The sequence below is a fragment of the Pteropus vampyrus genome, unplaced genomic scaffold (assembly GCF_000151845.1).
Source record: "Pteropus vampyrus isolate Shadow unplaced genomic scaffold, Pvam_2.0 Scaffold462, whole genome shotgun sequence".
Taxonomy (NCBI): Eukaryota; Metazoa; Chordata; class Mammalia; order Chiroptera; family Pteropodidae; genus Pteropus; species Pteropus vampyrus.
Window position 1 is genome coordinate 2,135,004 of NW_011889243.1, and position 16,201 is coordinate 2,151,204.

A 16,201-nucleotide genomic window follows, 5' to 3' on the forward strand; every position below is an offset into this window, starting at 1 on the left:
CTTCCTCTCTTGTGTTCTGAAGACCCAAATTATGGTAGCAGTGAAGCAAAAAAGATGGAGGATGGTCACTCTGGGACTTATTGAATCATTCTCGTTCCTGCCGGCTTTAAATTGTGTGTAATTCCTGGCATAGTCCTGTAAATGCTTTTTTCCTCTGCCTGGGAGCTGCTGGATGGGAAATCTGTCCATGTTGGCCAGGGACATAACAAATTGAACTTACCTGCGTAACGTCTTCAGAGTGTCTGCCATACCACATGGAACTGAGAAGAGAAGTCTCTATTACCCTGACACCCTGCTCCCCAATACTTACTCTTTAGAGGGCAAAAGAGCCACTTGTTATGTCTGAATTTAATGGTTGCGCTCTCCCACTGTGTTAGTGTTTCTCACCCTTGTCTGCACTTAGGAATCACCTGGGGAACTTTGAGAACGGCAGATGTCTGGGTCTCAAAACCTCCAAAGTGGCCTGGGGTATTTCCAGAGTGCAGTGAAGTCTGAGAACCACTGCTATATCCTATTGCCTTTTTTAAAAAGTTTATTTTCTTTGGAAATAATTTCAAACTTAAAGTTGCAAGAATAGAATTTTACATATAAAGCCCAAACGTCCTTTACTTAGATTCAGCTATTAACATTTTGTCCCCTTTGATTTGTCATTTGTGATCTTGTATGTGCACTGTCTTTCTGCATGTATCCCATAGCCCTTTATGCCTAGTACTTCAGTGGGCATTTCCTAAAAATAATCTGACAACTACAGTACAGTTATCAAATTCAGTACATTTAACACTGGTATAATACTTTATCATTCGTATTCAAATTGATCTCATATGTCCTGTAAGCATTTTTTTCTCCTGCAGTTCTGGATCCAGTCTATGATTAGGTGTTATGGATAGTTGTCAGGTCTCTTTGTTCTCCTTTAATCTGGAGCATTTCCATAGTTTTGTCACTTATGACATAGACATTTTAGAAGAACGTAGTCTCTTTTAAATGATGCTTATTTGGGGTTTATCCATCTAATTGCGTAAGATTAGGTTTTGCATTCCAGGTGACTGGAACACTTCCTGTGTCATGTGTCCTCCAGGCATGATATCAGAAAGTACACAATGTCATCTGTCTTTCATGGTAGTGTTAATTATGATCACCTGGTATATCATTCAGAGTCCAATGAGGGGAAATGTAAACAGGAAAAATTTAATATAAACAATTGTTAACCATGTAGAAGATTTGTTACTAAACGGAGTAAAAAAAAAAAACAAAACTAATGCAGCTTAGTAGAAAATAGCTACCACCCCGAGGGTCATGGGAAGAAAGGGATAGGAAGGAACTTAGAAACTCAGAAGAGGGCCCTGCAAGGCTTGAGTCAGACCTCCGAAGAGCGGTGTGGAATGCGCTGCCTGCCTTGTGCAGCGGAGTAAACTCACTGGAGGTGCTCGCCACTGAGCTGCAAGAACAGAGAGCCACCATTGTGGAGAGTGCTGCGGAGACCCGTGCTAGACCAACATATAAACTGTCCCCTTCAGAGACCCGCCCCATTGGCTATGTAGCAGAGGAGAAATGGAGTTTTGCAGAGTCCTGGCTTTGGTGTGGCAAGAAAGGGTGAGTTTGGGGCTAGGAGGCAACAAATTGAGAGGTCTGGCATACCTAGTCACCTAGTCACGTTCCATCACCATGCAATAGTTACTTTTTTCTCCCAGCTCATAAGAATCTTTAGAGACATACTATAAGACCATATTATTCTGTTCCTCACTAAACTTCTCCCTAGATTTAGCAAATATTGCCCATTCCTGCCTGATTGAATCTTGACTATGGTGTTTGTTGTTTTAGATTCCATCTTTACTGTGATGATTGTAAAACACTTTTTTCTCATTTACCAGTCTATCTTCCCTTCCTTCTCCAATGATTTATTTTTATGTTTCTATATTCTTTATGGACTGATGGATTCTCATTTTTTTCAATGGTTTGTAATCGTTATTGTCCTTTTTTGTTTTGGTTCTCAAATAGTTTCAGAATGGGCCAGTGGGAGCCTCTTAAGTTGCCTCCTGTCCTGTCAGTTTTTTTGAACACATCCATAATGCTTATCATAAGATGTCCTAGGTCCATCTTGTACCTTACCTAGTGTGCCTCAGCCTTGGAATCAGTTTGAGGAGTCTGTCGCTGTCACTAGCTGTGCTTATTGCTACTATGTCTTTGCTTCTCAACACATTGGAGATTGTCTTATTGCCTTTTAAAAATTGTTCTAATTTTTTTTTTTTAACAAAAGTAATGGTGCTTTAAAAATATAACTATACAGATATCTATAAAGAAAAAGTTACCCACAGGTAAACAAGTTTGGAAGTGGTATGTATCCTTCCAGACTACGGTTGACCCTTGAGCAATACTGGTTTGGAATGCTCAGGTCCACTTACATGCAGATTGTTTACACACACACACACACACACACACACACACACACACACACACACACACACACACACACACACACACCTCTTTCTAGATCCTTGGTTTCTGCATTCTGAGATTCAACTAACCACAGATTAAAGACAGTATTTTTGATCCGAGGTTGAGAATCTGCAGACCTGGAGGCTGTCATGACTGTACATTGTTCTATGCCATCTTATATAACTAACTTGAGCATCCACGGATTTTGGTATCCATGAAGGGTTCTAGAACCAATCTCCTGTGGATACTGAGGGACTATAGTTAAGTTTTGGGGAAGTCAAAAGTTATATGTAGATTTTCAACTGTGGTGGGGGTGGGGGTGGGTGCCTATAACACCCCTGTTCAAAGGTCAACTGTATTTTCTCTACATATGGAAAAACAGACTTGTGGTGGTTTTTGGTTTTGCTTTTGACTATTATAAGAATTCTGCAAGGTTCACTTTTTTTCTTCACAACATAGTATGGTACTGTTTTTGTGTCAGACTGTAGGATTTGTCATTCCTTTTTGTTAGCCACGTGATTATGTTGATACCATGATTAACCAATGCAATGGATAGACATTCAGGTGGATTCCAGTCTCGCTGCAGTAAATACCGCCATGCACATATTGTCAGGCATTTAGAAAATTTTTTTAATTTAATTATTTTTTATTGAGGTGAAATTCACATTGCGCAAAACTAACCAATTTAAAGTGAACAATTAAGTGGCATTTAGTATATTCACAATGTTTTGCAACCACCTCTTAAATCTAGTTTCAATTTGCACAGGGGCTTATTGCCCTCATTTTACTGATAATGAAACTGAGGTGCAGAGAAAGTGTGACTTACTAAGACCACCCAAAGAAGTATGAGGTGGATTTAGATCCTGATATACTGACTTCCGGGGCCATGCTTTCCCCCTGCTCCATCCTGTCTTTGTGCGGCTCTCTGTCAGAAAGAGGGTTGCAGTTATTTTATACACCTAGTTACAGAGGCCACCCTCCCCTTACTGGTACCATCTCCCCTGCACACGAGGTTGTGACCTTGTGCATAGAGAATGGAGAAAGCTGCAGAGGCAGTGCATCTGACTTAGATTCATTTGTGTGTTTTCTTTTTCTTCCTGGTATAAATTGTGACCCAAGAGTTACTTTCGAGAGTTCTGTTCTTTGGCTACCTGAATGGAGTGCAGGCTGTGTTATCTAATACTCGTTACCCATCACTCTCTGGGGCCCATAAACACTGCGGCCTCTGTCAGAGATAATAAATATCTAGGCCAAAGGTTTCTAAAAAAATCTTTGCAGTTGAGCAGAATGTTCAATCAAGATGACAAGGTATTTTCAAGGAATAAATAAAGCACTGATACCTTTCTCCTCATTTCTTCCCTCTTGGTTGCACACACATGATCTGACCCCAGTGGTTAGTCTACTTGGCTGCCCAGCCTCTTCTGGGCCCTTGCTCAGGCTTTGTACTTGCTGCTACCCCACCTCTACCTCTTACTCCACCTGGGGGTACTGGCCAATCCTCAAGGCTCAGCTCAGAAATCACTCTTCATCTCCTTCCTTTCCACTCTTCCCACTTCTGTCTCATTCCATAAGTTCCCAAGTCCTGTCGATCTACTTGCCTGATTCTTCCACAGTTGCTCTCCAGCCCAGTTGCAACTTTCTGGATATGCCACCATCATCTCTGTGTGACAGCCTGCACCTGGTCCCCTGGTCCTACTCTTGCCCTGTTCACTTCCTACCTTGTGTCAGAGGGGTTATAGCATCTTAGTACCCATTCTGGGGGGTGGGTCAGTGAGCTCTTTGAGGGCACCCCTTATTAGCAGCCCCCCATTATCAAAGACAGTGCCAGTCACAAAGAAGTCACAATACCTTGCTTGAATTACTTCTGGGACAGCCAGAGAAGTTTTGTACCTGGCTGTGTGGGCAACATTTCTGGCCCCAGCGAGCATTTTCATAGCTAGGCCTTTTTATTCACTGACTTCTGTTTCTTTAGGTGAAGTGTAAGACCAAGCATCAGTTTACATTTTTCTCTACAAACATCCCTATGTATAAACCTCAGGTGTGTCAGGGACAGGTGTGTGTGTTTGGTCAGTTCTCTTGTAGGATGCGCTTTACGGGGGAAAATGACATGTCAGGAAGGATCAAGCCTCCGTAGTCTGATTTTTTTCAGAGGCCCAAAGCCTTTTCTCACCCATCTGCCACATACCCTCTGGTGGAAGCAATGTTGATTGACATTAGCAGAGGACTGGTCTGGTCCACAGCTTCAGAGTCCTTCTTGGGGTTATTATAGGGCTGCCTTATGCCTTTTCACCTCTGCCTGGCCCCAGCCTGAATGCTTTGTAGACTTGCAAGGAGCCCACACACCTAAGGTGAGACGCCACAATTCAAAGGCACTGTCCCTACTTGAAAGAAGAAAGCCGTATCATGTTTGCTTAATCACACCTACTTTTTTGCTCAGGTGATGAAGGCAAGGGCATAAAGATGGGCATCTGCTATAAACACGGGAGCAGCCCCCTTTACCAGCCCCCTCCTTGCCCTTTTCCTAGGGCAGAGCTTGGTCAAAGACCTCATTTTTGCCCCTGTGCCATCAGAAATTTGCCAGGGCATGTGGTATAGTCTTCCATGTGACTGCCAGGTGGATGGCCGACCAGGAAGAGCCAGGACCAGTGGGAAGCCACAGAACCACTAAAGGCTTCTGTGGGTGTCATGATCCCCTTGAGATGTTGAAGTTAACTGGGGTGCCCAGTCCCCAGTCCCCAAGAGTGGCAGAGGAGGGCATCGTGAAGAGGTCAGATTAGTTCTCCCAGAGTCTCTTCTAGTTCTGAATCCTGGGGAGTTCCAGTAAGGACTCTCATTTCTTTCTCAGTTACATGAACCATCTCCTTGTCCCTTGTGGGGTAGCAGAGGCAGGCAGGAATAGAAAGGATCCCTTTTTTCTCTCCTGAAATAGCTTCAGCGTTTCCTTGGCTTATCTTAGGTCACCTGTTCCAGAAGCCTCATGACTGTTCTGCACATTGAGACATTTCCTGTACTGTCATTAACTTTCTGGGCTGTTTGGTTCCTTCCACCAGGTCAAGAGCTCCTTGAGTAAAGCAAGGGACTGAGGCTTTACTTATCTTGCTGTCGTAGGGGGCGGGCCACAAAGGTTTGTGAATGAGCAAGCAAATTAACAGTCCCAGAGAAAGATGGTCTACAAGGGACAGTTAACACCCTCAGCAGTATCTCTCAAGGTATACCCAGTGGAAGACCACATGTCTCCCACCCCGGTCCCAATAGTCTGGTCCTGAGTTGGGGGCAGGGGTGGGGAGGCTGCTGGCCTTTTATGCTGTCAAAGTGTTGGGGCTCCCATAGGTGAGTGTGGGGGAGGCCCAGACTGAGATGCTACCAGTTCTCCCGAGCTCTCTTCCATACCCACTCCTAAAGCCTTTGGCATGGATAGAGCCTACTATGACTGGAACAGGGCTTTGGCAGGCCTTGGCCAAACAAGTTATATTTTGGGGACTTGGGTCCAAAGAGAGAAATACCCAAGAGCATCAAGAATAGAAGAGAAGCATGGCCACCTCTGAACCCAGGGTCAGCCTGCCCTGAGCCCCTGGACAGGATTTGCCATGTTTGAATGAGCGTGGCCTGGGTGGCAGTGGCTTCCCTGGGCTCCAGCCAGGTCTGGGAGACAGGATCACTTTACCCACAGCCTCTTAGCCTGTCTTCCTGGCTTCCCATAATGGCCCTTCCACCTTCAGTGGGCCCATTTCCTATTTCTTGCCCCAAACTGAGTTTGGCTCGTCCCCAGAATGTTCCAGGCGTTCCCACCTTCTTTTTGTGCTCACATACCTGCTTGGCCCTGATACTTTTCTTTTCCTTATGTCCTGTCTGCTAACACCCATCCAAGATCCTGCTTTAGTCCCTCTGCCCCCAGGAAGCCTGGTCCCGCCCCCCATCCCAGCTCTCCTGAGCCCCTTCCCCTCCCACCCCCTCCTCCCTGACCCTTGTGGTCTTCCCTCATTTGCCTGAGTGTGAATATGTTTCCGTGGTAGTCTGGAAGTTCCCAGGGACCAAGGCTGGGGCTCCTCTCCATCCCCAGCCAGACCCTGGTGGGGCCTCAGTGACGGCACTGGAAAGGGGCAACTCTCTTCTCCCAGACTATTCCCTTCACTCCTTTGCCTCTGCATTGAACATTTGGACTGGGGCAAGAGAAAGAAAGGGACCCCTACAGACCAAGGAGAAAGAATGCACTCGTTTATTTCCTGCAGGAAATACTGCTCAGGAAGTAGCCAGCACCTGTGCAGAGGGGCTGTGTTGGTCTTGGGGCCCCTAGCCCTGCAGTGATGGAGGCACTGTTGGCCCCACAGACAGGGCAGGTCCTGGTGGGGGCTGCTGCCCCTTCCTCAGAGCTTCTCTAGGTAGGATCCAGGGACGAAGCCACGCTGCCCATTCCGTTCCACTGTCCACCAGCCATCCTCCCCTTCCAGGATGACCTCCAGGATGTCCCCTGCAGAGATGTCCAGCTCGTCGGAATTCTTGGCAACAGAATAAAGGTTCATCAGGCTGGAGGGTCCTGATGGGAGGATCTGGTCAGGCATCCCCCCACCCCAAGTGGTAAACTCAAGCTTGTCTCCCAGGTTGGCTGGCACTGCAGGGCAAAGCCTCTTGTCTGGGGCAGCCCTTGGAAACAGTTAGGGTGTGGGGTGCCCCATGGGACTTGGCCTCCTGTTTCCCTGCCCCCTGGTTTGTCATTGTAGGCCTCCCATAAGCCTGGGTTTCCCTGCTTCAGCTCCCTGCTGTCTCTTCTCCAACCTGCTCTAGACACAATAGTGACTTTAGTAAGTTAGGGGCCATTTGTGCTAGGCATGCCCAAGCCCAAGGGCATTCTCATAACAGGCTCTCCACACATAGCCTCCTCTCTGCAGGGCAGCTCCTCTGAGCTTCCTCAGCCCTGCTAGCCCATCACAAGCACATCATCTGTCTGGGCTATCCTCCCTGCCAAGGACTGGACTTTGGGAATCAGTGCAGTCCGCCATGCGGCCTGCCCAGCCCTAAGTGGGTGCTTGGCTTCAATCCAGGTAGATTTGGGGTTTGGCTCTGTACCCCTCACCTCAAAGCAGAGAGCAAATTGGACTCTTTGGGGGTCTTGGCACAGCTGCCCTGTGGCTGTTTGACCTATCTTCTCCCCGTGGACCACAGAAAACCAAACCTGGCATAGCTGAGGAGCTCATTCTGGCTGTGGGTTGTTCTTGGCACCCATGGCCATGGAGAACAGGGCCTTAACCCAAGGGTGCAGAGCCTGACCCTCAGCCCATTTTCTGCAGGTAGCCAAGCTCAGCTTGCCTGCATGTATGCACATGAACACGCACACACATACCCCATACATACAGGCACACACAATGCCCACATTTGCCTGGATATCATGTGTGTGTCTGAACAGATTCAGAATGGGTACCAGATAGGCCCTGGTACCCATTCATTAAAATTTGCTAAGTAGATATATGCACAGAGCCTGTCCTAAGAGCTGAGTGCTTTTCTAAGGGCACACACCCCAAGCACACTCACAGTGCATGTATCTACATGTGAAAACACACTTGGGCATTCCTATGCCTTCCTGAGGAGAAGAGAGTGAGAGCCTCACCTGGGCTGTGTAGTCATAGAGCGCCCTGTAGTCCTGGGCTGGCAGGTTGGGGGGTCCTGGTGCCTCCTGCACTGCGACAGTGGCGTAGACACACTCATTCCGATTTGGAATAGGGGTCACAGTGTCTGTGGAAGCTGAGAACAGAGTGAAGCCTGGAGCCCACCCCTTTCATAGGACACTGTTCCCTGGAGGCCCCGCCTTCGTGAACTATCCCTAGACTTGGTTTAGCCTCTATCCCTCCAACTGTTGGAGGGCTGGTCTGTGCATGTGGAAGTCCTCTCCCTCGCCCCAGGGTCACAATTGTTTCCAGGCCCCACATCACACTCAGTTACCTGCAGAAGCTGTCAAGAGTGTGGTCTTGGGACTCCCATGCAGCAGCCCAGAGAACCTGAGGACAGGGAGGAAAGCCGTTAGGTTCTGCAGGGTGGAGATGTGGCGGGAAGCCCTCAGAACTCCAGGGCTAGGGCCGCCCATAGTCTCTAGGTACACATGTGATTTATGGGGTGCCTCTCAGGCACAAGGGCTCCCAAAGGGTGGTTCAAGTGGCTTTTCCTTCCCAGCAGTGCCCTTTTAGTCCCTCACACTGTTGAACTCCTCTCAGCACTTGTCAGGTCCCTGTTTCAACCTCTTACCATCCTCTGACCAGCAATGAGCTGCCTCTCAGAGGCTGGGCCACTCATGCCCACTGGGATCACCATCTGCATGGGCCCAGTCAGCCTGCCTCCCTGTGGCCCCACCCTGATCTGGTCAGCCCAGCCACTCCTGGGAGTTCTAGGAGGCAGTGTTGAGCTAATTCACTCCTTCCCCTGTGCCTGGATTAGATCCTGACTGAGCTGGAGTTATGAAGGTTCATTGAATAAAAGAAAAGAACCGAACAAGCAAGAGGCAGACACTGGGAGCCCCTCATAAAGCTGACAGTGCTAAGGGCTACATAAGTAGAGGTTGATACTACTTACCTGCCTCAGGAAAGGCTGCCTGGCAGGGTCAAGTTTTGAAAGATAGCTTTAACAGGCTTTAAAAGCCATCACCAGTGAATGGAGAAGGGGTGCAAATGTGCAGAGGAGGGACTGGACAGGTAGAGGAGTTTGGGGAATGGATTGGACCAATTTAGAAGGTGTGGAAAACAAGATTGTAAAAGGACTGAAGGGCCTTGAGTTCCCTGCAAGGGGCTGGGCCTGTGGGGTGGGAGGGACCATTCCTACAGATAGGAGAATCCAGTATAGCCCCAACCTTCTCCCCGCCCCCCCCGCCCCCCCAGTGTTTGTGGAGCTATGGCCTGGGAGTGGACATGCAGGCCCACCTGGCACACATGAGAAGGTCTTCTGCTAACACAGGCTGTGGAGGTATAGCACCTATGGAATACTCCTGCCCCTTGGGTAGCAGGGGGCGGGGTTAAAGCCAGCAGGACAGTGGCTGGGAGGAGCAGAGCTTGTTGAGGCCTTTGTGTGCCCTGCCTCACTGCCCTGTTTTCCCAGAGTTGTCTATACTTGTGACTCCAATTCCTTCCTTCGCTCATTTCCCAGACATTGCCCCCAGCCCTTCCTCATCCTAACCTGGATTCTGGCTGTTCCTTGCAGCAACTTTTCCCACTCCCTCCATCTCCTTCATCTCATGGGACCTCTCTTTTTCTTTTCATTTTCATGGGGTACCCCTTTCTGTCCTTTTAAATTTATTTTTCAATTACTGTTGACATACAATACTATATTAGTTTCAGGTGTACAACATAGGGATTAGACATTTACATGCCTTATGAAGTGATCACCGTGATAAGTCTAGTACCCATCTGCCACCATACATAGTTGTTATAATATTGACTATATTACTTATGCTCTAGTTGACATCCTCGCAACTATTTTTATAACTGACAATTTGTACTTCTTAATCTCTTTACCTTTTTCACTGACCCTTCCAACCCCCCTTCCCATCAGGTGACCATCAATTTGTTCTCTGTATCTGTGAGTTTTTTTGTTTTGTCTGGTCATTTATTTCGTTGTTTAGCTTCCACATATAAGTGAAATCATACAGTATTTATCTTTCTCTGACTTATTTCATTTAGAATAATACTCTCTAGGTCCATCTTGCAAATGGCAAGATTTCATTCTTTTTTACAGCTGAATAATATTCCATTTATATATGTGTACCACATCTTCCTTTTCCATTCATTTATCAATGGACACAAAGGTTGCATCCATAACTTGGCTATTGTAAATAATGCTGCAATGAACATAGAAGTACGTGCATCTTTTCATATTAATGTTTTTGAGTTTCTTTGGATAAATACCCAGAAGAAGAATTCCTGGGTCATATGATAGTTCTCTTTTTAATTTTTTGAGTAACCTCCATATTGTTTTCCATGGTGGTTGTACCCATTTACAATCCTACCAATAGTGCACAAGGGTACCCTTTTTTCCATATCCTCACCAACACTTGTTTGTTGATTTATTGATAATAGCCATTTTGACAGGTGTGAGGTGATATCTCATTGTGATTTTGATTTGCAATTTCCTGAGTATCTTTTCATATGTCTGTTGACCATCTGTATATTCTCTTTGGAAAATGTTTTTTCAGGTCCTCTGCCCTTTCTAAAATTAGATTGTTTGTCTTTTCAGTGTTAAGTAGTATCAATCCTTTATATATTTTGGATATTAACCCCTTATTCATGTATTGTTAGTGAATATCTTCTCCCATTCAATTTGTTGATGTGCAAAAACGTTTTAGTTTGATGTAGTCCCACTTGTTTATTTTTGTTTTTGTTGTCATTGCCCTAGGAGACATATCCAAAAAAAATATTGCTAAGATCAATATCAAAGAGTTTACTGCCTATGTTTTCTTCTAGTTTTAGTTTCAGGTCTTACATTTAAGTCTTTAACCCATTTTGAATTTATTTTTGTATATGGTGTTAAGAAAGTGGTCTAATTTCTTTCTTTTTTTTCCCCCAACACCATTTCTTGAACAGACCACATAGTATATTCTTGTCTCCTTTGTCATAGACTAATTGGCCATATATGAGTGGGTTTATTTCTGGGCTCTCCATTCTGTTCCATTGATCTATGTGTCTATTTTTATGCTAGTACCATGCTGTTTTGACTATTATAGTCTTATAGTATAGTTTGAAATCAAGGAGCTTGATACCTCCAACTTTGTTCTTCTTTCTCAAAATTCCTTTGGCTATTTGGGGTCTTTTGTGGTCCCATATAAATTTTAGGATTATTTTTTCTAGTTTTGTGAAAAATGCCAATGGAGTTTTAATAAGGATTGCATTGAATCTATAAATTGCTATAAATTGAGTAGCATGTACATTTTAATGGTGTTAATTCTTTTTATCCATGAGCATGGTACATCTTTCCATTTATTTGTATCTTCTTCAATGTCTTACAGTTTTTTGAATACAGATCTTTTATTTCCTTGGTTAAATTTATTCCTAGGTATTTTATTCTTCTTGATAACAATTGTGTATGGGATCGTTTTCTTAATTTCTTCTGATAGTTCATTATTGGTGTACAAAATGCAACCAATTCTGAAAATTAATATTGCATCCTGCTACTTTACTGAATTTGTTTATTAATTCTGGTAGTTTTTTGGTGGAATCTTTAGGTTCCACTCTATATAGTATCATGCTATCTGCAAATAATGACAGTTTTACTTCTTCCTTTCCAATTTGGATGCCTTTTATTTCTTTTTCTTTTCTGATTGCTGTGGCTAGGAATTCCAATGCTATCTTCAGTGACAGTGTGAGAGTGGGCATCTTTGTCTTGTTTCTTTTCTGTCCTTTCTTGACACTGTCCCAGGTGAGATTTTCATCCAGTTGTTTAAATGACCACCTGTGCTGGGATCCAGGTTCTCACTAGGGGTGCAGGGAGGCCTGAGTCCCTCAGGATTTTGGTAACATTGTGATAGTGTGAGCGTCCTCCTCTTGCTGTCATTGCTTTCTCAAGGTTCTCAGAGGGGTGTGCTGTGCTCCCTGCTCTGAGTGGCAGTGGTTTTTATGAGCCTTTGTTTCCTGGAGGTGTCCTGTAGGGAGATTCTAGGGGCTTCTGAGGTCTTAGAAATGAGCTGTCCTCAGAGAGCTGGGAGATTCATTGACCCCCACCTTTTGTCCACTTCCCAAAGGCAGGACCTCCTCTATACAAGGTTGGATGGAGAGAGGAGGTCATGGGGGACCTCAGGGTGGGGATTTGGCTTAGGCATCACTTGAAACCCTGGGTGTTTCTTGATGCCCAGAGACAGGGCATATGATTCCCTTCAGGACCTGGCTGCTGGAGCAGGGAGCTTCCTGAGCAGGCTAAGGCACCCCTAAGAGCAGTCACCATTGTCACCCAATGCCTAAAGCAGGAGGGTTCTTTGGTTCTGAGTCTGACCCCAACACTCATGGGCCCAGGACCTAGAGAAAGTGAGTGATTGTGCAAGTGATGCACTGAGGCATGGCACTAAGACCCAACCACAGCTAGGCCAAAGAAGGACTCCTGAAAAGCCTGGAGAATTCTCTAGGAGTACTGGCTGTAGGGCCTGATCCTATGCCCTCATCCTGCACCAGAGGGAGTGTCACCACTGCAGCCTGACAGTCTAGGGCACCAACTCAGGATAGCAGCAGGGCTCAAGAGACAAGTAATCCAGCCTAGGGCTGGATTAGGGCCACCCAGGAGTTTTGAGCATTCTCTAGTGAATAAGTGGGGTATGAGAATTTGTTTAATGCCTGAGTCCTCTTGGGCTGATGATGTCATGAGGCCAGGTTGAGCGTGTGTTGTCCCCAAAGAGTGCTCAGCACCCGAACATGGCACCAAGAACACAGTAAGTGCTTAATAAATATATGTGGAACAGCCAGTTGCAGGAGGTGAGGCTAGACCTGCTTGCTGCCCTTCCACCCCACCCCACCTCTGTGTCCTAGTGGGGTCTCACCTTTTTATCATGCCACAGGATGGTTGTATGCCAGGACTACTGGTTGATAGGGCGACCTCCCGATCGTAGTAGTTTTGGTAGGGCACCGGAGCTGTGGAGAGCAAGCTTGTGAGGCCCAGAGTGGCTGAGGACAGGGAAAATAGGACTTATGCCACCTGATTACCCCAACTAGTCCCCATCCAGAGACCCAGACTGGGGACCTACTTTCTCATTCTGACCTTGATGCTTGGGGAGATGGCCTCTCTCACTTCCACGCAAGATCCAACTTTGGACACTGTGGACTTATAATTTAATGGGACCAAACAGCTTGGGATGGGGGCTCTGAGGAGGCCCTCCACCTCCATTTGCCCTTCTGAGTGTTACAGTGTTATCAAGCTCTCTTCATCTGCCTCAGAAGAGGGAGCAGGCCAGGAAACCAGCCAGGGGACCATATTGTTCTTCCCTAGGGTCTGGCCACATCTCCTCCACCTAGAAGGGATCTGTGGGCCACTCCAGCCTTGACTTGGCAGTTGAGGCTTAGAGAACGAGGGCCAGGCCTCCTAGGGATGGATAGGTCTGGACCCAGAGGCTGTGCCGCCTGCAGGCCGGGCCTCACCTGGGGGCTCCGTGCCCGTGCTCCTGGACTGGATGAAGCTGTCGATGTCAGATTCCACACTGCAGCCTTCCAGTGTCACCCGCACCTCCTCATAGAACTAGGAGAAGGAAAGAGCAGAGGCTGAGAGGCCAGGCCTTTCCTCAATGCTCACCCTTGTCAAAGCCCTGCCCCTCTATGGGTCTGAACTCTGGCCAGGGGTTCACACCCCACCAGCCTCCTCACAGGCCTTGTATGCACAGCTCAGTGGCTGTGTTCAGGGGCTCTTGGGGTATAACTTCCTAAGGATTCAGAGCCCTGGCTGACAGTGTCTCTTGGTTCCTAAACACCTTGTATGCACAAGGTCCCATGCAAGGGACTTCACTCACTCTTGTCCTCTGCAGTAGACTCTATTTTCCCTATTTTATAAATGGGAAAATTCAGAGATGGAAAGTAACTTGCCCAATGTCACAGAGCAAGAATTTAGTGTGGCCAGGCTTTGGTTCCAGTATGGCAGGATCCAGAGCCCACCCTCCTTTCTCTGCCACAAGGAGGCCACCAGGTGGGCTCAAGTCGTTTGGTGGAGCAGGGTGGGAAACCCCAAATCCTAAAGCCTCCAGGTAGAGGGGTAAGGCAAGGAACAGCAACAAGCTTTGGGGAGTCAGGGCTGCCTTAGGAGAGAGCTCATGGTTTGGGGGCTTTATTAAAGGGGTCAGAGACCGCAGTGGGGAGGTGGTGGCCCCTCTCTGTTGGGTAGGATCCACCCCAATTACCCAGCATATAGAGCTCAGTAAGGGAACCAGGACACCCCAGAGATGTCTGGGGAACAGAGGAAGGACTAAACCATAGCTCTTGCAAATGCCAGGCCTGGAGCAGAGCAGCCCAGGGTCTTCCAGCCTCTCTGCATATCTTGGAGGGGCTACGTCCAGCTTCCTTTCTGACTCTGGCAGAGGGAGCATGTACTCTGAGAGCAGAGCTAAGACCCTGGAATAGGGTTAAGCAAAGAAGGAAGATGCCAGAGTAACCACAGAAGCATAGTCTTCCGGGCAGAGAGGCTATGGCCCTGTGTGGTACTGAGCTCCCTGTCCTTGGGGCCTTGGGGACAGAAGCTGAGGCCTGAGGTATTTGTTGACAGGCTCAGATGGACCTGGGCATGCTGTTACCTAGAAGTTGCCCTCTCTTCATGTCCCTCCTCCAGCCAGCTCACTCCCTATCCCTTCCTGCCCTTGGCCCCTACCTCATCATCCTTGACGCATTGCATGGAGAGCTGGTTGCAGTGTACCCACAGGGCATTGCGGAGGATGGTCAGCCTGTCAAACTCTTGCAGCTGGAAGGCCTGGGTGTGTGGGGGTGGGGGTGAGAAATGTATAAGTTACTACAGGGCTAGGCCAGGCTGGGCCTCACTCACAGCTCAGCTGGAGCTGGCAAGCCAGACTCCTGACTGCTGAAAGCTAAGTCTAAAGGGTCTCTTTCTGGGGGTCCCCATCCCCACCTCTGCTAGCATTTGAGGCTTCTAGAAGGGAGGTTGAGCTGCCTATGGGGTTCTTGCCCTTACCCTCCTTCCAGGCCCCACCACACACTGGAAAGGCCCTGGGAGGATGTTGTGAGAGGAACATAGGACCTGGATACCTGAGCCCTGTCTCCCAGGTCCTGCTCATCAGCAAGGCCTAGGGAAGCTATGGGTTTTGTCTGAACCTCAGTTTTGACTTTAGCAAAAAAGGGATGAAGGATGCCTGCTTGAAACAAAGGGACCCAGAGCACAAAGTCAGGTGGTAAGCTCCCTGGGAGCAGGGTCCCAGCATGGGGCCTAGAGAGTCAGTGCATGAGTGAATGAATGAAGGAATGAGGCCTTTCCCCCACCCCATTGCCTCATGTTTCTCCATGAAGTGCCTGGAGTAGGGATGGATGTATTTCCCACTTTGCAGCTGGGGAAACTGAAGCCTAGGGTCACTCACCTCACAGGTAGTCCGGTGCTCCTGTTCCCATTCACCCCGCACCTTCTCTAGCTGCTCTATGTTCTGCCTGTACACCCGCTCTGGAAGCACAAGTGGACCTCAGGGAGGCTGGTGGCCTGGATACCTTCCTCCACCACCCACTGCTTTGCTCCTGCAATACCCCTGACCAGAGTGCCTTCTTTCCCAGAAAGACCTGCCCTGGTTGCTGGTACCACATCTGGACACTTGTCAGGGCCATCCATTCTGGCACTACTCCTTTTGGGGTAAATCTTAGCTCCCCACTGTGCTCTGAGCTGCCCAAGGCTGAAGTAGAGACCATACACCTAAAATCAGAGTCCAGGCCTCTCATCGTTCCTGAATCCCACCCTCTTATTTTCCAGATGGGAAACAGGCTTGGGGAAGGCAGCACTGAAGAAAGGGTGGAGGAGAGTGTAACTGTTGGGCTGGGAACCCAGCAGGTTTGACCATGACTTCTGTCCCTAGAACTCTGGAGTTCACCTGTCCCCCAGCCATGGGAGCAGCTGAGTCCTGGGAAAGGCATAGCAGAAGGGAGAGCCTTCCCAGGAGAGGGGTAGGGTGAGTTCTCTGTCCTAGAAATATGCCAGCAGAAACAAGGGATGTTGGGAGTTCTGGCATCAAGTGAAGGATAGATAGAGGAGACAGGCCCAGGTGTGTGTGTGTGTGTGTGTGTGTGTGTGTGTGTGTGTGTGTGTGTGTGTGTGTGTGTGTGTGTGTGTGTGTGTG

At 47.7% G+C, this 16,201-nt stretch overlaps 1 protein-coding gene across 3 annotated transcripts in view; it reads right to left on the reverse strand.

Moving 5' to 3' along the window:
- Window positions 1-6,631: 6,631 nt before the first annotated feature.
- PSTPIP1 (proline-serine-threonine phosphatase interacting protein 1) overlaps window positions 6,632-16,201 on the reverse strand; it is a 36,233-nt gene continuing 26,663 nt past the window's right edge. The window contains exons 9-15 of one of the 3 annotated variants that reach the window (XM_011382146.2): window positions 15,458-15,537; window positions 14,740-14,838; window positions 13,527-13,623; window positions 12,932-13,022; window positions 8,368-8,423; window positions 8,036-8,160; window positions 6,632-6,929 (exon numbers count right to left, since the gene is read on the reverse strand). In XM_011382146.2, coding sequence (XP_011380448.1) covers window positions 6,798-6,929; window positions 8,036-8,160; window positions 8,368-8,423; window positions 12,932-13,022; window positions 13,527-13,623; window positions 14,740-14,838; window positions 15,458-15,537 — 680 coding nt within the window. In that variant the 3' untranslated portion in view covers window positions 6,632-6,797. Of the gene's footprint in view, window positions 6,930-8,035; window positions 8,188-8,367; window positions 8,424-12,931; window positions 13,023-13,526; window positions 13,624-14,739; window positions 14,839-15,457; window positions 15,538-16,201 lie in introns of all 3 variants that reach the window. The other 2 variants (XM_011382145.2, XM_011382144.2) reach the window with 2 other exon arrangements.